Raw genomic sequence first — 26,670 nt, 5'->3', positions numbered from 1 at the left:
TGTACTGTCCCCGGTTTGTCTGTGTGTACTGTCCCCACTCTGTCAGAGTGTACTGTCCCCACTCTGTCAGTGTGTACTGTCCCCTCTCGGTCTGTCTGTACTGTCCCCACTCTGTCTGTGTGTACTGTCCCCTCTCTGTCTGTGTGTACTGTCCCCTCTCTGTCTGTGTGTACTGTCCCCGCTCTGTCTGTGTGTACTGTCCCCACTCTGTCTGTGTGTGCTGTCCCCACTCTGTCAGAGTGTACTGTCCCCACTCTGTCAGTGTGTACTGTCCCCACTCTGTCTGTCTGTACTGTAACCACTCTGTCTGTGTGTACTGTCCCCACTCTGTCTGTGTGTACTGTCCCCTCTCTGTCTGTGTGTACTGTCCCCGCTCTGTCTGTGTGTACTGTCCCCGGTCTGTCTGTGTGTACAGTCCCCCCTCTGTCTGTGTGTACTGTCCCCCTTCAGTCTGTGTGTACTGTCCCCCCTCTGTCTGTGTGTACTGTCCCCGCTCTGTCTGTGTGTACTGTCCAGGCTCTGTCTGTGTGTACTCTCCCCGGTCTGTCTGTGTGTACAGTCCCCCCTCTGTCTGTGTGTACTGTCCCCACTCTGTCCGTGTGTACTGTCCCCACTCTGTCTCTGTCTACTGTCCCCACTCTGTCCGTGTGTACTGTCCCCTCTCTGTCTGTGTGTACTGTCCCCACTCTCTCTGTGTGTACTGTCCGCACTCTGTCTATGTGTACTGTCCCCACTCTGTCCGTGTGTACTGTCCCCACTCTGTCTCTGTGTACTGTCCCCACTCTGTCCGTGTGTACTGTCCCCTCTCTGTCTGTGTGTACTGTCCCCGCTCTGTCTGTGTGTACTGTCCCCGGTTTGTCTGTGTGTACTGGCCCCACTCTGTCTGTGTGTACTGTCCCCACTCTGTCTTTGTGTACTGTCCCCACTCTGTCCGTGTGTACTGTCCCCACTCTGTCCGTGTGTACTGTCCCCACTCTGTCTCTGTGTACTGTCCCCACTCTGTCCGTGATTACTGTCACCTCTCTGTCTGTGTGTACTGTCCCCGGTTTGTCTGTGTGTACTGTCCCCACTGTGTCTGTGTGTACTGTCCCCAGTCTGTCTGTGTGTACTGTCCCCACTCTGTCTGTGTGTACTGTCCCCGCTCTGTCTGTGTGTACTGTCCCCACTCTGTCTGTACTGTCCCCACTCTGTCTGTGTGTACTGTCCTCACCCTGTCTGTGTGTACTGTCCCCGCTCTGTGTGTACTGTCCCCGCTCTGTCCGTGTGTACTGTCCCCGGTCTGTCTGTGTGTACTGTCCCCGCTCTGTCTGTGTGTACTGTCCCCACTCTGTCTATTATGTCCCCGCTCTGTCTGTGTGTACTGTCCCTCCTCTGTCCGTATGTACTGTCCCTGCTCTGTCTGTGTGTACTGTCCCCGGTCTGTCTGTGTGTACTGTCCCCACTCTTTCTGTGTGTACTGATCCCTCTCTGTCTGTGTGTACTGTCCCCACTCTGTCCGTGTGTACTGTCCCCACTGTGTCCGTGTGTACTGTCCCCACTCTGTCTGTGTGTACTGTCCCCACTCTGTCTCTGTGTACTGTACCCACTCTGTCCGTGTGTACTGTCCCCTCTCTGTCTGTGTGTACTGTCCCCGGTTTGTCTGTGTGTACTGTCCCCCCTCTGTCCGTGTGTACTGTCCACGGTCTGTCTGTGTGTACTGTCCCCACTCTGTCTGTGTGTACTGTCCCCCCTCTGTCTGTGTGTACTGTCCCTGCTCTGTCTGTGTGTACTATCCCCGGTCTGTCTGTGTGTACTGTCCCCACTCTGTCAGAGTGTACTGTCCCCGCTCTGTGCGTACAGTCCCCACTCTGTCTGTGTGTACTGTCCACACTCTGTCCGTGTGTACTGTCCCCGCTCTGTCTGTGTGTACTGTCCCCACTCTGTCTGTGTTTACTGTCCCCTCTCTGTCTGTGTGTACTGTCCCCACTCTGTCAGTGTGTACTGTCCCCACTCTGTCTGTGTGTACTGTCCCCACTCTGTCTGTGTGTACAGTCCCCCCTCTGTCTGTGTGTACTGTCCCCTCTCTGTTGTGTGTACTGTCCCCACTCTGTCTGTGTGTACTGTCCCCGGTCTGTCTGTGTGTACTGTCCCCCCTCTGTCTGTGTGTACAGTCCCCTCTCTGTCTGTGTGTACTGTCCCCACTCTGTCTGTGTGTACTGTCCCCACTCTGTCTGTGTGTACTGACCCCTCTCTGTCTGTGTGTACTGTCCCCACTCTGTCTCTGTGTACTGTCCCCACTCTGTCCGTGTGTACTGTCCCCGGTTTGTCTGTGTGTACTGTCCCCACTCTGTCAGAGTGTATTTTCCCCCTCTGTCAGTGTGTACTGTCCCCTCTCGGTCTGTCTGTACTGTCCCCACTCTGTCTCTGTGTACTGTCCCCACTCTGTCCATGTGTACTGTCCCCGGTTAGTCTGTGTGTACTGTCCCCACTCTGTCAGAGTGTACTGTCCCCACTCTGTCAGTGTGTACTGTCCCCTCTCGGTCTGTCTGTACTGTCCCCTCTCTGTCTGTGTGTACTGTCCCCTCTCTGTCTGTGTGTACTGTCCCCTCTCTGTCTGTGTGTACTGTCCCCGCTTTGTCTGTGTGTACTGTCCCCACTCTGTCTGTGTGTGCTGTCCCCACTCTGTCAGAGTGTACTGTCCCCACTCTGTCAGTGTGTACTGTCCCCACTCTGTCTGTCTGTACTGTAACCACTCTGTCTGTGTGTACTGTCCCCACTCTGTCCGTGTGTACTGTCCCCTCTCTGTCTGTGTGTACTGTCCCCGGTTTGTCTGTGTGTACTGGCCCCACTCTGTCTGTGTGTACTGTCCCCACTCTGTCTGTGTGTACTGTCCCCACTCCGTCAGAGTGTACTGTCCCCACTCTGTCAGTGTGTACTGTCCCCACTCTGTCCGTTTGTACTGTCCCCACTCTGTCTGTGTGTACTGTCCCCTCTCTGTCTGTGTGTACTGTCCCCGCTCTGTCTGTGTGTACTGTCCCCGGTCTGTCTGTGTGTACAGTCCCCCCTCTGTCTGTGTGTACTGTCCCCCTTCAGTCTGTGTGTACTGTCCCCCCTCTGTCTGTGTGTACTGTCCCCGCTCTGTCTGTGTGTACTGTCCAGGCTCTGTCTGTGTGTACTGGCCCCACTCTGTCTGTGTGTACAGTCCCCCCTCTGTCTGTGTGTACTGTCCCCACTCTGTCCGTGTGTACTGTCCCCACTCTGTCTCTGTCTACTGTCCCCACTCTGTCTGTGTGTACTGTTCCCACTCTGTCAGTGTGTATTGTCCCCACTCTGTCTGTGTGTATTGTTCCCACTCTGTCAGTGTGTACTGTCCCCACTCTGTCTGTGTGTACTGTCCCCACTCTGTCAGTGTGTATTGTCCCCACTCTGTCAGTGTGTACTGTCCCCACTCTGTCTGTGTGTACTGTCCCCTCTCTGTCTGTGTGTACTGTCCCCGCTCTGTCTGTGTGTACTGTCCCCCTTCAGTCTGTGTGTACTGTCCCCCCTCTGTCTGTGTGTACTGTCCCCGCTCTGTCTGTGTGTACTGTCCAGGCTCTGTCTGTGTGTACTCTCCCCGGTCTGTCCGTGTGTACTGTCCCCGCTCTGTCTGTGTGTACTGTCCCCACTCTGTCCGTGTGTACTGTCCCCCCTTTGTCAGTGTGTACTGTCCCCACTCTGTCTCTGTGTACTGTCCCCACTCTGTCTCTGTGTTTACTGTCCCCTCTCTGTCTCCGTGTACTGTCCCCACTCTGTCAGTGTGTACTGTCCCCACTCTGTCCGTGTGTACTGTCCCCTCTCTGTCTCTGTGTACTGTCCCCACTCTGTCCGTGTGTACTGTCCCCACTCTGTCTGTGTGTACTGTCCCCGCTCTGTCCGTGTGTACTGTCCCCGGTCTGTCTGTGTGTACTGTCCCCCCTCTGTCCGTGTGTACTGTCCCCGCTCTGTCTGTGTGTACTGTCCCCGGTCTGTCCGTGTGTACTGTCCCCGCTCTGTCTGTGTGTACTGTCCCCACTCTGTCTGTGTGTACTGTCCCCGCTCTGTCCGTGTGTACTATCCCCACTCTGTCTGTGTGTACTGTCCCCGCTCTGTCTGTGTGTACTGTCCCCACTCTGTCTGTGTGTACTGTCCCCACTCTGTCTGTGTGTACTGTCCCCTCTCTGTCTCTGTGTACTGTCCCCAGTCTGTCCGTGTGTACTGTCCCCACTCTGTCTGTGTGTACTGTCCCCGCTCTGTCCGTGTGTACTGTCCCCGGTCTGTCTGTGTGTACTGTCCCCCCTCTGTCTGTGTGTACTGTCCCCACTCTGTCCGTGTGTACTGTCCCCACTCTGTCCGTGTGTACTGACCCCGCTCTGTCTGTGTGTACTGTCCCCGCTCTGTGTGTACTGTCCCCACTCTGTCTGTGTGTACTGTCCCCACTCTGTCCGTGTGTACTGTCCCCACTCTGTCTGCGTGTACTGTCCCCGCTCTGTCTGTGTGTACTGTCCCCACTCTGTCTGTGTTTACTGTCCCCTCTCTGTCTGTGTGTACTGTCCCCACTCTGTCTGTGTGTACTGTCCCCACTCTGTCTGTGTTTACTGTCCCCACTCTGTCTGTGTGTACTGTCCCCTCTCTGTCTGTGTTTACTGTCCCCTCTCTGTCTGTGTGTACTGTCCCCGCTCTGTCTGTGTGTACTGTCCCCGGTCTTTCTGTGTGTACTGTCCCCACTCTGTCAGTGTGTACTGTCCCCACTCTGTCTGTGTGTACTGTCCCCACTCTGTCTGTGTGTACTGTCCCCACTCTGTCAGTGTGTACTGTCCCCATTCTGTCAGTGTGTACTGTCCCCAATCTGTCTGTGTGTACTGTCCCCACTCTGTCTGTCTGTACTGTAACCACTCTGTCCGTGTGTACTGTCCACACTCTGTCTGTGTGTACTGTCCCCGCTCTGTCTGTGTGTACTGTCCCCTCTCTTTCTGTGTGTACTGTCCCCGGTCTGTCTGTGTGTACAGTCCCCACTCTGTCTGTGTGTACTATCCCCGCTCTGTCTGTGTGTACTGTCCCCGGTCTGTCTGTGTGTACTGTCCCCCCTCTGTCTGTTTGTACTTTCCCCGCTCTGTCTGTGTGTACTGTCCCCACTCTGTCTGTACTGTCCCCGCTCTGTCCGTGTGTACTGTCCCTGGTCTGTCCGTGTGTACTGTCCCCGCTCTGTCTGTGTGTACTGTCCCCACTCTGTCTGTGTGTACTGTCCCCACTCTGTCTGTGTGTACTGTCCCCACTCTGTCTGTACTGTCCCCACTCTGTCTGTGTGTACTGTCCTCACTCTGTCTGTGTGTACTGTCCCCGCTCTGTCTGTGTGTACTGTCCCCGCTCTATCCGTGTGTACTTTCCCCGCTCTATCCGTGTGTACTGTTCCCGGTCTGTCCGTGTGCACTGTCCCCGGTCTGTCTGTGTGTACTGTCCCCGCTCTGTCTGTGTGTACTGTCCCTACTCTGTCTATACTGTCCCCGCTCTGTCTGTGTGTACTGTCCCCCCTCTGTCCGTGTGTACTGTCCCTGCTCTGTCTGTGTGTATTGTCCCCGGTCTGTCTGTGTCTACTGTCCCCACTCTGTCCGTGTGTACTGTCCCCACTCTGTCCGTGTGTACTGTCCCCTCTCTGTCTGTGTGTACTTTCCCCTCTCTGTCTGTGTGTACTGTTCCCACTCTGTCAGTGTGTATTGTCCCCACTCTGTCAGTGTGTACTGTCCCCACTCTGTCTGTGTGTACTGTCCCCACTCTGTCTGTGTGTACTGTCCCCACTCTGTCCGTGTGTGCTGTCCCCACTCTGTCCGTGTGTACTGTCCCCTCTCTGTCCGTGTGTACTGTCCCCTCTCTGTCAGTGTGTACTGTCCCCACTCTGTCAGTGTGTACTGTCCCCACTCTGTCAGTGTGTACTGTCCCCACTCTGTCTGTGTGTACTGTCCCCACTCCGTCTGTCTGTACTGTAACCACTCTGTCCGTGTGTACTGTCCCCACTCTGTCTGTGTGTACTGTCCCCCCTCTGTCCGTGTGTACTGTCCCCGCTCTGTCTGTGTGTACTGTCCCCCCTCTGTCTGTGTGTACAGTCCCCCCTCTGTCTGTGTGTACAGTCCCCCCTCTGTCTGTGTGTACTGTCCCCTCTCTCTTGTGTGTACTGTCCCCGCTCTGTCTGTGTGTACTGTCCCCTCTCTGTCCGTGTGTACTGTCACCACTCTGTCTGTGTGTACTGTCCCCACTCTGTCTGTCTGTACTATCCCCACTCTGTCTGTGTGTACTGTCCCCGGTCTGTCTGTGTGTACTGTCCTCCCTCTGTCTGTGTGTACTGTCCCCCCTCTGTCTGTTTGTACTGTCCCCGCTCTGTCTGTGTGTACTGTCCCCACTCTGTGTGTACTGTCCCCGCTCTGTCTGTGTGTACTGTCCCCGGTCTGTCCGTGTGTACTGTCCCCGCTCTGTCTGTGTGTACTGTCCCCACTCTGTCTGTGTGTACTGTCCCCACTCTGTCTGTGTGTACTCTCCCCACTCTGTCTGTGTGTACTGTGCCCACTCTGTCTGTACTGTCCCCACTCTGTCTGTGTGTACTGTCCCCACTCTGTCTGTGTGTACTGTCCCCACTCTGTCTCTGTGTACTGTCCCCACTCTGTCTGTGTGTACTGTCCTCACTCTGTCCGTGTGTGCTGTCCCCACTCTGTCTGTGTGTACTGTCCCCACTCTGTCTGTGTGTACTGTCCCCACTCTGTCTGTGTGTACTCTCCCCACTCTGTCTGTGTGTACTGTGCCCACTCTGTCTGTACTGTCCCCACTCTGTCTGTGTGTACTGTCCCCACTCTGTCTGTGTGTACTGTCCCCACTCTGTCTCTGTGTACTGTCCCCACTCTGTCCGTGTGTACTGTCCCCACTCTGTCCGTGTGTACTGTCCCCGGTCTGTCTGTGTGTACTGTCCCCACTCTCTCTGTGTGTACTGTCTCCTCTCTGACTGTGTGTACTGTCCCCACTCTGTCTGTGTGTACAGTCCCCCCTCTGTCTGTGTGTACTGTCCCCTCTCTGTCTGTGTGTACTGTCCCCTCTCTCTCTGCTGTTCACTGCCTCTCCTTGGTCGTTTACAGATTGCTGAATCAGCAGGATGAGAAATTGAGGGTCCCAGTCGTGGATATGGTGAAACAGCCGGTGAAGAAGGGGAGGTGCTGCTCATAGCCCCATCACTCTGTCCTATCACACTGTCCCATCACTCTGTCCTATCACACTGTCCCATCACTCTGTCATATCACACTGTCCCATCACACTGTCCCATCACTCTGCCCCATCACTCTGTCCTATCACACTGTCCCATCACTCTGTCCCATCACACTGTCCCATCACTCTGTCCCATCACTCTGTCCCATCACACTGTCCCATCACTCTGTCCCATCACTCTGTCCCAACACTCTGCCCCATCACTCTGTCCCATCACACTGTCCCATCACTCTGTCCCATCACACTGTCCCATCACTCTGTCCCATCACTCTGTCCTATCACACTGTCCCATCACTCTGTCCCATCACACTGTCCCATCACTCTGCCCCATCACTCTGTCCCATCACTCTGCCCCATCACTCTGTCCCATCACTCTGTCCCATCACTCTGCCCCATCACTCTGTCCTATCACACTGTCCCATCACACTGTCCCATCACTCTGTCCCATCACTCTGTCCTATCACACTGTCCCATCACTCTGTCCCATCACACTGTCCCATCACTCTGTCCCATCACTCTGTCCCATCACACTGTCCCATCACTCTGTCCCATCACACTGTCCCATCACTCTGTCCCATCACTCTGTCCCATCACACTGTCCCATCACTCTGTCCCATCACTCTGTCCTATCACACTGTCCCATCACTCTGTCCCATCACTCTGTCCCATCACACTGTCCCATCACTCTGCCCCATCACTCTGTCCCATCACTCTGCCCCATCACTCTGTCCCATCACTCTGTCCCATCACTCTGCCCCATCACTCTGTCCCATCACTCTGCCCCATCACTCTGTCCCATTACACTGTCCCATTACACTGTCCCATCACTCTGCCCCATCACTCTGTCCCATCACTCTGTCCCATCACTCTGTCCCATTACACTGTCCCATTACACTGTCCCATTACACTGTCCCATTACACTGTCCCATCACTCTGCCCCATCACTCTGTCCCATCACTCTGTCCCATCACTCTGTCCCATCACTCTGCCCCATCACTCTGTCCCATCACTCTGTCCCATCACTCTGCCCCATCACTCTGTCCCATTACACTGTCCCATTACACTGTCCCATCACTCTGTCCCATCACTCTGTCCCATCACTCTGTCCTATCACACTGCCCCATCACTCTGTCCCATCACTCTGTCCCATCACACTGTCCCATCACTCTGTCCCATCACACTGTCCCATCACTCTGTCCCATCACTCTGCCCCATCACTCTGTCCCATCACTCTGTCCTATCACACTGTCCCATCACTCTGTCCTATCACACTGTCCCATCACTCTGTCCCATCACACTGTCCCATCACTCTGTCCCATCACTCTGTCCTATCACACTGTCCCATCACTCTGTCCCATCACACTGTCCCATCACTCTGTCCCATCACTCTGTCCCATCACTCTGCCCCATCACTCTGTCCCATCACACTGTCCCATCACTCTGTCCCATCACACTGTCCCATCACTCTGTCCCATCACACTGTCCCATCACTCTGTCCCATCACTCTGTCCTATCACACTGTCCCATCACTCTGTCCCATCACTCTGTCCCATCACTCTGCCCCATCACTCTGTCCCATCACACTGTCCCATCACTCTGTCCCATCACTCTGTCCTATCACACTGTCCCATCACTCTGTCCCATCACACTGTCCCATCACTCTGCCCCATCACTCTGTCCCATCACTCTGCCCCATCACTCTGCCCCATCACTCTGCCCCATCACTCTGTCCCATCACTCTGCCCCATCACTCTGTCCCATCACTCTGCCCCATCACTCTGTCCCATCACTCTGTCCCATCACTCTGTCCCATCACTCTGTCCCATTACACTGTCCCATTACACTGTCCCATCACTCTGTCCCATCACTCTGTCCCATCACTCTGTCCCATCACTCTGTCCCATCACTCTGCCCCATCACTCTGTCCCATCACTCTGCCCCATCACTCTGTCCCATTACACTGTCCCATTACACTGTCCCATCACTCTGTCCCATCACTCTGTCCCATCACTCTGTCCTATCACACTGCCCCATCACTCTGTCCCATCACTCTGTCCCATCACTCTGTCCCATTACACTGTCCCATCACTCTGTCCCATCACTCTGTCCCATCACTCTGTCCTATCACACTGCCCCATCACTCTGTCCCATCACTCTGTCCCATCACTCTGTCCCATTACACTGTCCCATCACTCTGTCCCATCACTCTGTCCCATCACTCTGTCCTATCACACTGCCCCATCACTCTGTCCCATCACTCTGTCCCATCACTCTGTCCCATTACACTGTCCCATCACTCTGTCCTATCACACTGCCCCATCACTCTGTCCCATCACTCTGTCCCATCACTCTGCCCCATCACTCTGTCCCATCACTCTGCCCCATCACTCTGCCCCATCACTCTGTACCATCACTCTGCCCCATCACTCTGCCCCATCACTCTGTCCCATCACTCTGTCCCATCACTCTGTCCCATCACTCTGTCCTATCACACTGTCCCATCACTCTGTCCCATTACACTGTCCCATCACTCTGTCCCATCACTCTGTCCCATTACACTGTCCCATTACACTGTCCCATCACTCTGTCCCATCACTCTGTCCCATCACTCTGTCCCATCACTCTGTCCCATCACACTGTCCCATCACTCTGTCCCATCACTCTGTCCCATCACTCTGTCCCATTACACTGTCCCATTACACTGTCCCATCACTCTGTCCCATCACTCTGTCCCATCACTCTGTCCTATCACACTGTCCCATCACTCTGTCCCATTACACTGTCCCATCACTCTGTCCTATCACACTGTCCCATCACTCTGTCCCATCACTCTGTCCCATCACTCTGTCCCATCACTCTGTCCTATCACACTGTCCCATCACTCTGTCCTATCACTCTGTCCCATCACTCTGTCCTATCACACTGTCCCATCACTCTGTCCCATTACACTGTCCCATCACTCTGTCCTATCACACTGTCCCATCACTCTGTCCTATCACTCTGTCCCATCACTCTGTCCTATCACACTGTCCCATCACTCTGTCCCATTACACTGTCCCATCACTCTGTCCTATCACACTGTCCCATCACTCTGTCCCATTACACTGTCCCATCACTCTGTCCTATCACACTGTCCCATCACTCTGTCCCATCACTCTGTCCCATCACTCTGTCCCATCACTCTGTCCTATCACACTGTCCCATCACTCTGTCCTATCACTCTGTCCCATCACTCTGTCCTATCACACTGTCCCATCACTCTGTCCCATTACACTGTCCCATCACTCTGTCCCATCACACTGTCCCATCACTCTGTCCCATCACTCTGTCCCATCACTCTGTCCCATCACTCTGTCCCATCACTCTGCCCCATCACTCTGCCCCATCACTCTGTCCCATCACTCTGCCCCATCACTCTGCCCCATCACTCTGTCCCATCACTCTGCCCCATCACTCTGCCCCATCACTCTGTCCCATCACTCTGCCCCATCACTCTGTCCCATCACTCTGTCCTATCACACTGTCCCATCACTCTGTCCCATTACACTGTCCCATCACTCTGCCCCATCACTCTGCCCCATCACTCTGTCCCATCACTCTGCCCCATCACTCTGTCCCATCACTCTGTCCCATCACTCTGTCCCATCACTCTGTCCCATTACACTGTCCCATCACTCTGTCCCATCACTCTGTCCCATCACTCTGTCCCATCACTCTGTCCCATCACTCTGCCCCATCACTCTGTCCCATCACTCTGTCCCATCACTCTGTCCCATTACTCTGTCCCATTACACTGTCCCATCACTCTGTCCCATCACTCTGTCCCATCACTCTGTCCCATTACACTGTCCCATCACTCTGTCCCATCACTCTGTCCCATTACACTGTCCCATTACACTGTCCCATCACTCTGCCCCATCACTCTGCCCCATCACTCTGCCCCATCACTCGGTCCCATCACTCTGCCCCATCACTCTGTCCCATCACTCTGTCCCATTACACTGTCCCATCACTCTGTCCCATCACTCTGTCCCATTACACTGTCCCATTACACTGTCCCATCACTCTGCCCCATCACTCTGTCCCATCACTCTGCCCCATCACTCTGTCCCATCACTCTGTCCCATTACACTGTCCCATTACACTGTCCCATCACTCTGCCCCATCACTCTGTCCCATTACACTGTCCCATTACACTGTCCCATCACTCTGTCCCATCACTCTGTCCCATCACTCTGTCCCATCACTCTGTCCCATCACTCTGCCCCATCACTCTGTCCCATCACTCTGCCCCATCACTCTGTCCCATTACACTGTCCCATTACACTGTCCCATCACTCTGTCCCATCACTCTGTCCCATCACTCTGTCCTATCACACTGCCCCATCACTCTGTCCCATCACTCTGTCCCATCACTCTGTCCCATTACACTGTCCCATCACTCTGTCCCATCACTCTGTCCCATCACTCTGTCCTATCACACTGCCCCATCACTCTGTCCCATCACTCTGTCCCATCACTCTGTCCCATTACACTGTCCCATCACTCTGTCCCATCACTCTGTCCCATCACTCTGTCCTATCACACTGCCCCATCACTCTGTCCCATCACTCTGTCCCATCACTCTGTCCCATTACACTGTCCCATCACTCTGTCCTATCACACTGCCCCATCACTCTGTCCCATCACTCTGCCCCATCACTCTGTACCATCACTCTGCCCCATCACTCTGCCCCATCACTCTGTCCCATCACTCTGTCCCATCACTCTGTCCCATCACTCTGTCCTATCACACTGTCCCATCACTCTGTCCCATTACACTGTCCCATCACTCTGTCCCATCACTCTGTCCCATTACACTGTCCCATTACACTGTCCCATCACTCTGTCCCATCACTCTGTCCCATCACTCTGTCCCATCACACTGTCCCATCACTCTGTCCCATCACTCTGTCCCATCACTCTGTCCCATTACACTGTCCCATTACACTGTCCCATCACTCTGTCCCATCACTCTGTCCCATCACTCTGTCCTATCACACTGTCCCATCACTCTGTCCCATTACACTGTCCCATCACTCTGTCCTATCACACTGTCCCATCACTCTGTCCCATCACTCTGTCCCATCACTCTGTCCCATCACTCTGTCCTATCACACTGTCCCATCACTCTGTCCTATCACTCTGTCCCATCACTCTGTCCTATCACACTGTCCCATCACTCTGTCCCATTACACTGTCCCATCACTCTGTCCTATCACACTGTCCCATCACTCTGTCCTATCACTCTGTCCCATCACTCTGTCCTATCACACTGTCCCATCACTCTGTCCCATTACACTGTCCCATCACTCTGTCCTATCACACTGTCCCATCACTCTGTCCCATTACACTGTCCCATCACTCTGTCCTATCACACTGTCCCATCACTCTGTCCCATCACTCTGTCCCATCACTCTGTCCCATCACTCTGTCCTATCACACTGTCCCATCACTCTGTCCCATTACACTGTCCCATCACTCTGTCCTATCACACTGTCCCATCACTCTGTCCCATCACTCTGCCCCATCACTCTGTCCCATCACTCTGCCCCATCACTCTGCCCCATCACTCTGTCCCATCACTCTGCCCCATCACTCTGCCCCATCACTCTGTCCCATCACTCTGCCCCATCACTCTGTCCCATCACTCTGTCCTATCACACTGTCCCATCACTCTGTCCCATTACACTGTCCCATCACTCTGCCCCATCACTCTGCCCCATCACTCTGTCCCATCACTCTGCCCCATCACTCTGTCCCATCACTCTGTCCCATCACTCTGTCCCATCACTCTGTCCCATCACTCTGTCCCATTACACTGTCCCATCACTCTGTCCCATCACTCTGTCCCATCACTCTGTCCCATCACTCTGTCCCATCACTCTGCCCCATCACTCTGTCCCATCACTCTGCCCCATCACTCTGTCCCATTACACTGTCCCATCACTCTGTCCTATCACACTGCCCCATCACTCTGTCCCATCACTCTGTCCCATCACTCTGCCCCATCACTCTGTCCCATCACTCTGCCCCATCACTCTGCCCCATCACTCTGTACCATCACTCTGCCCCATCACTCTGCCCCATCACTCTGTCCCATCACTCTGTCCCATCACTCTGTCCCATCACTCTGTCCTATCACACTGTCCCATCACTCTGTCCCATTACACTGTCCCATCACTCTGTCCCATCACTCTGTCCCATTACACTGTCCCATTACACTGTCCCATCACTCTGTCCCATCACTCTGTCCCATCACTCTGTCCCATCACTCTGTCCCATCACACTGTCCCATCACTCTGTCCCATCACTCTGTCCCATCACTCTGTCCCATTACACTGTCCCATTACACTGTCCCATCACTCTGTCCCATCACTCTGTCCCATCACTCTGTCCTATCACACTGTCCCATCACTCTGTCCCATTACACTGTCCCATCACTCTGTCCTATCACACTGTCCCATCACTCTGTCCCATCACTCTGTCCCATCACTCTGTCCCATCACTCTGTCCTATCACACTGTCCCATCACTCTGTCCTATCACTCTGTCCCATCACTCTGTCCTATCACACTGTCCCATCACTCTGTCCCATTACACTGTCCCATCACTCTGTCCTATCACACTGTCCCATCACTCTGTCCTATCACTCTGTCCCATCACTCTGTCCTATCACACTGTCCCATCACTCTGTCCCATTACACTGTCCCATCACTCTGTCCTATCACACTGTCCCATCACTCTGTCCCATTACACTGTCCCATCACTCTGTCCTATCACACTGTCCCATCACTCTGTCCCATCACTCTGTCCCATCACTCTGTCCCATCACTCTGTCCTATCACACTGTCCCATCACTCTGTCCTATCACTCTGTCCCATCACTCTGTCCTATCACACTGTCCCATCACTCTGTCCCATTACACTGTCCCATCACTCTGTCCCATCACACTGTCCCATCACTCTGTCCCATCACTCTGTCCCATCACTCTGTCCCATCACTCTGTCCCATCACTCTGCCCCATCACTCTGCCCCATCACTCTGTCCCATCACTCTGCCCCATCACTCTGCCCCATCACTCTGTCCCATCACTCTGCCCCATCACTCTGCCCCATCACTCTGTCCCATCACTCTGCCCCATCACTCTGTCCCATCACTCTGTCCTATCACACTGTCCCATCACTCTGTCCCATTACACTGTCCCATCACTCTGCCCCATCACTCTGCCCCATCACTCTGTCCCATCACTCTGCCCCATCACTCTGTCCCATCACTCTGTCCCATCACTCTGTCCCATCACTCTGTCCCATTACACTGTCCCATCACTCTGTCCCATCACTCTGTCCCATCACTCTGTCCCATCACTCTGTCCCATCACTCTGCCCCATCACTCTGTCCCATCACTCTGTCCCATCACTCTGTCCCATTACTCTGTCCCATTACACTGTCCCATCACTCTGTCCCATCACTCTGTCCCATCACTCTGTCCCATTACACTGTCCCATCACTCTGTCCCATCACTCTGTCCCATTACACTGTCCCATTACACTGTCCCATCACTCTGCCCCATCACTCTGCCCCATCACTCTGCCCCATCACTCGGTCCCATCACTCTGCCCCATCACTCTGTCCCATCACTCTGTCCCATTACACTGTCCCATCACTCTGTCCCATCACTCTGTCCCATTACACTGTCCCATTACACTGTCCCATCACTCTGCCCCATCACTCTGTCCCATCACTCTGCCCCATCACTCTGTCCCATCACTCTGTCCCATTACACTGTCCCATTACACTGTCCCATCACTCTGCCCCATCACTCTGTCCCATTACACTGTCCCATTACACTGTCCCATCACTCTGTCCCATCACTCTGTCCCATCACTCTGTCCCATCACTCTGTCCCATCACTCTGCCCCATCACTCTGTCCCATCACTCTGCCCCATCACTCTGTCCCATTACACTGTCCCATTACACTGTCCCATCACTCTGTCCCATCACTCTGTCCCATCACTCTGTCCTATCACACTGCCCCATCACTCTGTCCCATCACTCTGTCCCATCACTCTGTCCCATTACACTGTCCCATCACTCTGTCCCATCACTCTGTCCCATCACTCTGTCCTATCACACTGCCCCATCACTCTGTCCCATCACTCTGTCCCATCACTCTGTCCCATTACACTGTCCCATCACTCTGTCCCATCACTCTGTCCCATCACTCTGTCCTATCACACTGCCCCATCACTCTGTCCCATCACTCTGTCCCATCACTCTGTCCCATTACACTGTCCCATCACTCTGTCCTATCACACTGCCCCATCACTCTGTCCCATCACTCTGCCCCATCACTCTGTACCATCACTCTGCCCCATCACTCTGCCCCATCACTCTGTCCCATCACTCTGTCCCATCACTCTGTCCCATCACTCTGTCCTATCACACTGTCCCATCACTCTGTCCCATTACACTGTCCCATCACTCTGTCCCATCACTCTGTCCCATTACACTGTCCCATTACACTGTCCCATCACTCTGTCCCATCACTCTGTCCCATCACTCTGTCCCATCACACTGTCCCATCACTCTGTCCCATCACTCTGTCCCATCACTCTGTCCCATTACACTGTCCCATTACACTGTCCCATCACTCTGTCCCATCACTCTGTCCCATCACTCTGTCCTATCACACTGTCCCATCACTCTGTCCCATTACACTGTCCCATCACTCTGTCCTATCACACTGTCCCATCACTCTGTCCCATCACTCTGTCCCATCACTCTGTCCCATCACTCTGTCCTATCACACTGTCCCATCACTCTGTCCTATCACTCTGTCCCATCACTCTGTCCTATCACACTGTCCCATCACTCTGTCCCATTACACTGTCCCATCACTCTGTCCTATCACACTGTCCCATCACTCTGTCCTATCACTCTGTCCCATCACTCTGTCCTATCACACTGTCCCATCACTCTGTCCCATTACACTGTCCCATCACTCTGTCCTATCACACTGTCCCATCACTCTGTCCCATTACACTGTCCCATCACTCTGTCCTATCACACTGTCCCATCACTCTGTCCCATCACTCTGTCCCATCACTCTGTCCCATCACTCTGTCCTATCACACTGTCCCATCACTCTGTCCCATTACACTGTCCCATCACTCTGTCCTATCACACTGTCCCATCACTCTGTCCCATCACTCTGCCCCATCACTCTGTCCCATCACTCTGCCCCATCACTCTGCCCCATCACTCTGTCCCATCACTCTGCCCCATCACTCTGCCCCATCACTCTGTCCCATCACTCTGCCCCATCACTCTGTCCCATCACTCTGTCCTATCACACTGTCCCATCACTCTGTCCCATTACACTGTCCCATCACTCTGCCCCATCACTCTGCCCCATCACTCTGTCCCATCACTCTGCCCCATCACTCTGTCCCATCACTCTGTCCCATCACTCTGTCCCATCACTCTGTCCCATCACTCTGTCCCATTACACTGTCCCATCACTCTGTCCCATCACTCTGTCCCATCACTCTGTCCCATCACTCTGTCCCATCACTCTGCCCCATCACTCTGTCCCATCACTCTGCCCCATCACTCTGTCCCATCACTCTGTCCCATCACTCTGTCCCATTACTCTGTCCCATTACACTGTCCCATCACTCTGTCCCATCACTCTGTCCCATCACTCTGTCCCATTACACTGTCCCATCACTCTGTCCCATCACTCTGTCCCATTACACTGTCCCATTACACTGTCCCATCACTCTGCCCCATCACTCTGCCCCATCACTCTGCCCCATCACTCGGTCCCATCACTCTGCCCCATCACTCTGTCCCATCACTCTGTCCCATTACACTGTCCCATCACTCTGTCCCATCACTCTGTCCCATTACACTGTCCCATTACACTGTCCCATCACTCTGCCCCATCACTCTGTCCCATCACTCTGCCCCATCACTCTGTCCCATCACTCTGTCCCATTACACTGTCCCATTACACTGTCCCATTACACTGCCCCATCACTCTGTCCCATTACACTGTCCCATTACACTGTCCCATCACTCTGTCCCATCACTCTGTCCCATTACACTGTCCCATTACACTGTCCCATCACTCTGCCCCATCACTCTGCCCCATCACTCTGTCCCATCACTCTGCCCCATCACTCTGTCCCATCACTCTGTCCCATTACACTGTCCCATTACACTGTCCCATCACTCTGCCCCATCACTCTGCCCCATCACTCTGTCCCATCACACTGTCCCATCACTGCACTGTCCCATTACACTGTCCCATCACTGCACTGTCCCATTACACTGTCCCATCACTGCTCTCTGTCCAATCACTGCTCTCTGTCCCATTACACTGTCCCATCACTGCACTGTCCCATTACACTGTCCCATCACTGCATTGTCCCATTACACTGTCCCATCACTGCACTGTCCCATCACTGCACTGTCCCATCACACTGTCCCATCACTGCACTGTCCCATCACTGCACTGTCCCATTACACTGTCCCAACACTGCAGTGTCCCATCACTGCACTGTCCCATCACACTGTCCCATCACTGCACTGTCCCATCACTGCACTGTCCCATCACTGCACTGTCCCATTACACTGTCCCATCACTGCACTGTCCCATCACTGCACTGTCCCATTACACTGTCCCATCACTGCACTGTCCCATCACTGCACTGTCCCATTACACTGTCCCATCACTGCACTGTCCCATTACACTGTCCCATCACTGCACTGTCCCATCACTGCACTGTCCCATTACACTGTCCCATCACTGCACTGTCCCATCACACTGTCCCATCACTGCACTGTCCCATTACACTGTCCCATCACTGCACTGTCCCATCACTGCACTGTCCCATCACACTGTCCCATCACTGCACTCTGTCCCATCACTGCACTGTCCCATCAAACTGTCCCATCACTGCACTCTGTCCCATCACTGCACTGTCCCATCACACTGTCCCATCACTGCTCTCTGTCCCATCACTGCACTGTCCCATTACACTGTCCCATCACTGCGCTCTGTCCCATTACACTGTCCCATTACACTGTCCCATCACTGCACTGTCCCATCACACTGTCCCATCACTGCACTGTCCCATTACACTGTCCCATCACTGCACTGTCCCATTACACTGTCCCATTACACTGTCCCATCACTCTGCCCCATCACTCTGTCCCATTACACTGTCCCATTACACTGTCCCATCACTGCACTGTCCCATTACACTGTCCCATCACTGCACTGTCCCATTACACTGTCCCATTACACTGTCCCATCACTGCTCTCTGTCCCATTACACTGTCCCATCACTGCTCTCTGTCCCATTACACTGTCCCATCACACTGTCCCATCACTGCACTGTCCCATTACACTGTCCCATCACTGCACTGTGCCATCACTGCACTGTCCCATCACACTGTCCCATCACTGCACTGTCCCATCACTGCACTGTCCCATTACACTGTCCCATCACTGCACTGTCCCATCACTGCACTGTCCCATCACTGCACTGTCCCATCACACTGTCCCATCACTGCACTCTGTCCCATCACTGCACTGTCCCATCACACTGTCCCATCACTGCACTCTGTCCCATCACTGCACTGTCCCATCACACTGTCCCATCACTGCTCTCTGTCCCATCACTGCACTGTCCCATTACACTGTCCCATCACTGCGCTCTGTCCCATTACACTGTCCCATTACACTGTCCCATCACTGCACTGTCCCATCACACTGTCCCATCACTGCACTGTCCCATTACACTGTCCCATCACTCTGCCCCATCACTCTGTCCCATTACACTGTCCCATTACACTGTCCCATCACTGCACTGTCCCATTACACTGTCCCATTACACTGTCCCATCACTGCACTGTCCCATTACACTGTCCCATCACTGCACTGTCCCATTACACTGTCCCATTACACTGTCCCATCACTGCTCTCTGTCCCATTACACTGTCCCATCACTGCTCTCTGTCCCATTACACTGTCCCATCACACTGTCCCATCACTGCACTGTCCCATTACACTGTGCCATCACTGCACTGTGCCATCACTGCACTGTCCCATCACACTGTCCCATCACTGCACTGTCCCATCACTGCACTGTCCCATTACACTGTCCCATCACTGCACTGTCCCATCACTGCACTGTCCCATCACTGCACTGTCCCATCACACTGTCCCATCACTGCACTGTCCCATCACACTGTCCCATCACTGCACTCTGTCCCATCACTGCACTGTCCCATCACACTGTCCCATCACTGCTCTCTGTCCCATCACTGCACTGTCCCATTACACTGTCCCATCACTGCGCTCTGTCCCATTACACTGTCCCATTACACTGTCCCATCACTGCACTGTCCCATTACACTGTCCCATCACTGCACTGTCCCATTACACTGTCCCATCACTCTGCCCCATCACTCTGTCCCATTACACTGTCCCATTACACTGTCCCATCACTGCACTGTCCCATTACACTGTCCCATTACACTGTCCCATCACTGCACTGTCCCATTACACTGTCCCATCACTGCACTGTCCCATTACACTGTCCCATTACACTGTCCCATCACTGCACTGTCCCATTACACTGTCCCATTACACTGTCCCATTACACTGTCCCATCACTGCTCTCTGTCCCATTACACTGTCCCATCACTGCTCTCTGTCCCATTACACTGTCCCATCACACTGTCCCATCACTGCACTGTCCCATTACACTGTCCCATTACACTGTCCCATTACACTGTCCCATCACTGCACTGTCCCATTACACTGTCCCATTACACTGTCCCATCACTGCACTGTCCCATTACACTGTCCCATTACACTGTCCCATCACTGCTCTCTGTCCCATTACACTGTCCCATTACACTGTCCCATTACACTGTCCCATCACTGCACTGTCCCATTACACTGTCCCATTACACTGTCCCATCACTGCTCTCTGTCCCATTACACTGTCCCATCACTGCACTGTCCCATTACACTGTCCCATCACACTGTCCCATCACTGCACTGTCCCATTACACTGTCCCATTACACTGTCCCATCACTGCACTGTCCCATTACACTGTCCCATTACACTGTCCCATTACACTGTCCCATTACACTGTCCCATCACTGCACTGTCCCATTACACTGTCCCATTACACTGTCCCATTACACTGTCCCATCACTGCTCTCTGTCCCATTACACTGTCCCATTACACTGTCCCATTACACTGTCCCATCACACTGTCCCATCACTGCTCTCTGTCCCATTACACTGTCCCATTACACTGTCCCATCACACTGTCCCATCACTGCTCTCTGTCCCATTACACTGTCCCATTACACTGTCCCATCACACTGTCCCATTACACTGTCCCATCACTGCTCTCTGTCCCATTACACTGTCCCATTACACTGTCCCATCACTGCACTGTCCCATTACACTGTCCCATCACACTGTCCCATCACTGCACTGTCCCATCACTGCACTGTCCCATTACACTGTCCCATCACTGCACTGTCCCATTACACTGTCCCATTACACTGTCCCATCACTGCACTGTCCCATTACACTGTCCCATTACACTGTCCCATCACTGCTCTCTGTCCCATTACACTGTCCCATCACTGCACTGTCCCATTACACTGTCCCATTACACTGTCCCATCACTGCTCTCTGTCCCATTACACTGTCCCATCACTGCACTGTCCCATTACACTGTCCCATTACACTGTCCCATTACACTGTCCCATCACTGCTCTCTGTCCCATTACACTGTCCCATCACACTGTCCCATCACTGCAGTGTCCCATCACACTGTCCCATCACTGCTCTCTGTCCCATTACACTGTCCCATTACACTGTCCCATCACTGCAGTGTCCCATCACACTGTCCCATCACTGCTCTCTGTCCCATTACACTGTCCCATTACACTGTCCCATCACTGCACTGTCCCATCACTGCACTGTCCCATCACTGTGCTCTGTCCCATCACTGCTCTCTGTCCCATTACACTGTCCCATCACTGCACTGTCCCATCACTGTGCTCTGTCCCATTACACTGTCCCATCACTGCACTGTCCCATCACTGCACTGTCCCATTACACTGTCCCATCACTGCACTGTCCCATCACTGCTCTCTGTCCCATTACACTGTCCCATTACACTGTCCCATCACTGTGCTCTGTCCCATCACTGCTCTCTGTCCCATTACACTGTCCCATCACTGCACTGTCCCATTACACTGTCCCATCACTGCGCTCTGTCCCATCACTGCACTGTCCCATCACTGTGCTCTGTCCCATCACTGCTCTCTGTCCCATTACACTGTCCCATCACTGCGCTCTGTCCCATCACTGCACTGTCCCATCACTGTGCTCTGTCCCATCACTGCTCTCTGTCCCATTACACTGTCCCATCACTGCGCTCTGTCCCATCACTGCACTGTCCCATCACTGCGCTCTGTCCCATCACTGCACTGTCCCATCACTGTGCTCTGTCCCATCACTGCTCTCTGTCCCATTACACTGTCCCATCACTGCGCTCTGTCCCATCACTGCACTGTCCCATCACTGTGCTCTGTCCCATCACTGCTCTCTGTCCCATTACACTGTCCCATCACTGCGCTCTGTCCCATCACTGCACTGTCCCATCACTGTGCTCTGTCCCATCACTGCTCTCTGTCCCATTACACTGTCCCATCACTGCACTGTCCCATTACACTGTCCCATTACACTGTCCCATCACTGTGCTCTGTCCCATTACACTGTCCCATCACTGCACTGTCCCATTACACTGTCCCATTACACTGTCCCATCACTGCTCTCTGTCCCATTACACTGTCCCATTACACTGTCCCATCACTGCTCTCTGTCCCATTACACTGTCCCATTACACTGTCCCATTACACTGTCCCATTACACTGTCCCATCACTGCTCTCTGTCCCATTACACTGTCCCATTACACTGTCCCATCACTGCACTGTCCCATTACACTGTCCCATTACACTGTCCCATTACACTGTCCCATCACTGCACTGTCCCATCACACTGTCCCATCACACTGTCCCATCACACTGTCCCATTACACTGTCCCATTACACTGTCCCATCACTGCCCTCTGTCCCATCACACTGTCCCATCACTGCACTGTCCCATTACACTGTCCCATCACTGCCCTCTGTCCCATCACACTGTCCCATCACTGCACTGTCCCATTACACTGTCCCATTACACTGTCCCATCACTGCACTGTCCCATTACACTGTCCCATCACTGCTCTCTGTCCCATTACACTGTCCCATTACACTGTCCCATCACTCTGTCCCATCACTGCACTGTCCCATCACTGCACTGTCCCATTACACTGTCCCATTACACTGTCCCATCACTGCACTGTCCCATTACACTGTCCCATCACTGCACTGTCCCATTACACTGTCCCATTACACTGTCCCATTACACTGTCCCATCACTGCACTGTCCCATCACACTGTCCCATCACACTGTCCCATTACACTGTCCCATTACACTGTCCCATCACTGCCCTCTGTCCCATCACACTGTCCCATCACTGCACTGTCCCATTACACTGTCCCATTACACTGTCCCATCACTGCACTGTCCCATCACTGCACTGTCCCATTACACTGTCCCATCACTGCTCTCTGTCCCATTACACTGTCCCATTACACTGTCCCATCACTGCTCTCTGTCCCATTACACTGTCCCATCACTGCACTGTCCCATTACACTGTCCCATCACTGCGCTCTGTCCCATCACTGCGCTCTGTCCCATCACTGCACTGTCCCATCACTGCACTGTCACCTTGTATTCTTGCTGCACTCCATAGCCCTTGTTGCTGGTAAATGCCCGGAACACTCTTCAGAAGCACTTCCCATCTTTCTGCTTTACACCATTACTCCCCCAGTTTGTACTTGGATAATTAAAGTCTCCCATTATAACATGGCACCAATTTCACACCACTGTCGTTTTCTTACAATTTGGATCGATACCTAGACGTCTGATTGGTTAGCCTATATCATAGCGTCCGATAGTGTAATGTTCCCTGTGTTGTTTCTCACCTCTACCACAGACTGCATGGAGCTGTGGCCCAGTAACATCTCACATTCAGCTCTCAGCTTTGAGCCATCAAACCCGTTTCTTGTCCTAATCAAGTTTCAGTAAATAGTAAACATACATATAGATCTCCTCAACAATAACAGTTTTAACAGTTCACAATTTGGTCAATGCTTAATCTCAAAAAATATATTGAAAACTTGCATAAATCAGACTTCACAAATATAAGAGACCACACTTATTTCATTTTTGGGTCTATAAACTGCAATTGAAGCTGTACAGCTAAAACTGAAAAGACATGAGAGTTTTGTAACGTGAAAATCTCAGTGTTGTTCCACATTGTTGACCTGTGCAAACACAATGTTGTTTTCGACACAAAAAGAAAGATAAGTCAAGACCAAGGGTCACCAAGAATATTTGTATTAGTGAACATTCTGCCTGACAACTGCTGTCTGATTGGTTGGACACGTTAACAAGGTGATTGGTGCCAAGAATAGCGGAGAATGGGAAACAATGAGACATGCAGACAGACAGCATCTCTCTCTCTCTCTCTCTCTCTCTCTCTCCTTCAGTGTGGTGAGAGTGACAGAGAAAAAAAAAACAAGACAGCTTAAAAGAAAGAATTCATCCAAAATACTTAAGGTCTCTGATCAAACATCAGATCAAAAGATACCCATCAATGTGCAAGACAACACTGGAAACTCTGTAAATAGCAAAAAGACTGAGGGACATTCACTTTCCACCTTGTAGTTTGGAAAGTTGATCTTCACAATTGTGTTTACCATGTACATATTCTCTTATATCCACAGTTTTGTGTTAAACTATTTGCATTTAATCTGCCCTCACTGAGTTTGAGTTTGTGTATGTGTGTAAATTTTCAAGGATTAGACTTGTATAAATCACAAATCCATGATATTTACTGAAGAAATCTGGTGTGAGCTGCTCTTGTTCTGAGAAGCAGACTGTCAGTAGGTTGACTGTTCTGATAGTCTGAATGGGATGTATATATTGTTTGTGGTGGTCTGTGGAACAGTGGGGTGTGGTTCTCTGCTGACTTGACCCACCTGTACCAAACATTACAATTGCCTTGAGATGATGCCTGGCACTATCATGTTCACAGCTCACACTTTACCTGCTACCCAATCCCTGATAACTGTTCACAATCGTTAATGACTTCGATTCCTTTTTAGCTTTTCCATGTAGGTAGGTATCACTCAATTAATGGCTCCTTGTAAAAATCTTGAAAATGTTGTTTTATCAAATGCCCCCCTTTTTTTTAAACATATGTATATTTTTAAACATCAGTAAAATGAAGTTGCCTGGAAATCCATCAATATGCCTTTGTCTTTTTACATTGTAGCTATTTAAATACCAACATGAAAGCTCTGAAAATATTGTGTATTTGGCAAACTTTGAAAATATGACCCTTCCTGTTATTAAGCTGGCTGATCCCTAATCTAACCAAAAAAAAACATCCCTTAACCTCTCAAGGACATGTCTCTCTGTAATATTCTCCTTTTTCTCTCCCCCATCCTTTCTGAAGCTTTTATATCCGAGAGGTTTTAACCCCCAAAACTGCTGTGTGTATTTTAGCCAGGTTGCTGGTCTAACCTTACTCTCAAATGGCTATCTGTGTCTACAGTTTATCGCCATTCACACATTTACATCCGTGCACAACAGTCATAGAGTTATAGAGATGTACAGCACAGAAACAGACCCTTCGGTCCAACCTGTCCATGCCGACCAGATATCCCAACCCAATCTAGTCCCACCTGCCAGCACCCAGCCCATATCCCTCCAAACCCTTCCTATTCATATACCCATCCAAATGCCTCTTAAATGTTGCAATTGTACCAGCCTCCACCACATCCTCAAGCAGCTCATTCCATACACGTACCACCCTCTGCGTGAAAAAGTTGCCCCTTAGGTCTCTTTTATATCTTTCCCCTCTCACCCTAAACCTATGCCCTCTAGTTCTGGACTCCCCGACCCCAGGGAAAAGACTTTGTCTATTTATCCTATCCATGCCCCTCATAATTTTGTAAACCTCTATAAGGTCACCACTCAGCCTCCGACGCTCCAAGGAAAACAGCCCCAGCCTGTTCAGCCTCTCCCTGTAGCTCAAATCCTTCAACCCTGGCAACTTCCTTGTAAATCTTTTCAGAACCCTTTCAAGTTTCACAACATCCTTCCAATAGGAATATTCCAACAGTGGCCTAACCAATGCCCTGTACAGCTGCAACATGACCTCCCAACTCCTGTACTCAGTACTCTGACCAGTCAAGGAAAGCATACCAAACACCTTCTTCACTATCCTATCTACCTGCGACTCCACTTTCAAGGAGCTATGAACCTGCACTCCAAGGTCTCTTTGTTTAGCAACATTCCCTAGGACCTTACCATTAAGTGTATATATCCTGCTAAGATTTGCTTTCCCAAAATGCAGCACCTCACATTTATCTGAATTAAACTCCATCTGCCCCTTCTCAGCCCATTGGCCCATCCGGTCAAGATCCTGTTGTAATTTGAGGTAACCCCCTTCGCTGTCCACTACACCTCCAATTTTGGTGTCATCTGCAAACTTACTAACTGTAACTCTTATGCTCGCATCCAAATTATTTATGTAAATGACAAAAAGTAGAGGACCCTGCACTGATCCCTATGGCACTCCACTGGTCACAGGCCTCCAGTCTGAAAAACAACCCTCCACCACCACCCTCTGTCTTCTACCTTTGAGCCAGTTCTGTATCCAAATGGTTAGTTCTCCCTGTATTCCATGAGATCTAACCTTGCTAATCAGTCTCCCATGGGGAACCTTGTCGAATGCCTTATTGAAGTCCATATCGATCACATCTACTGCTCTGTCATCATCAATCATCTTTTTTACTTCTTCAAAAAACTCAATCAAGTTTGTGAGACATGATTTCCCACGCACAAAGCCATGTTGACTATCCCTAATCAGTCCTTGCCTTTCCAAATACATGTACATCCTGTCCCTCAGGATTCCCTCCAACAACTTGCCCACCACCGAGGTCAGGCTCACTGGTCTATAGTTCCCTGGCTTGTCCTTACCGCCCTTCTTAAACAGTGGCACCACGTTAGCCAACCTCCAGTCTTCCGGCACCTCACCTGTGACTATCGATGATACAAATATCTCAGCAAGAGGCCCAACAATCACTTCTCTAGCTTCCCACAGAGTTCTCGGGTACACCTGATCAGGTCCTGGGGATTTATCCACCTTTAACTGTTTCAAG

At 52.1% G+C, this 26,670-nt stretch overlaps 1 protein-coding gene across 1 annotated transcript in view; it reads left to right on the top strand.

Annotated features, from left to right (window-relative positions):
- LOC140467071 (uncharacterized) overlaps positions 1-7,370 on the top strand; it is a 157,434-nt gene extending 150,064 nt beyond the window's left edge. Inside the window, exon 32 of the mRNA XM_072563131.1 lies at positions 7,113-7,370. Within this exon, the coding sequence (XP_072419232.1) occupies positions 7,113-7,200 (88 nt within the window). The 3' untranslated portion in view covers positions 7,201-7,370. The remainder of the gene's footprint in view (positions 1-7,112) is intronic.
- The last annotated feature ends 19,300 nt before the right edge of the window (positions 7,371-26,670 follow it).

This window comes from Chiloscyllium punctatum, chromosome 45, assembly GCF_047496795.1.
Source record: "Chiloscyllium punctatum isolate Juve2018m chromosome 45, sChiPun1.3, whole genome shotgun sequence".
In the NCBI taxonomy this organism is placed as follows: domain Eukaryota; kingdom Metazoa; phylum Chordata; class Chondrichthyes; order Orectolobiformes; family Hemiscylliidae; genus Chiloscyllium; species Chiloscyllium punctatum.
Note: the sequence above shows the minus strand (reverse complement) of the source record. Positions and strands in the feature narration are given on the sequence as shown.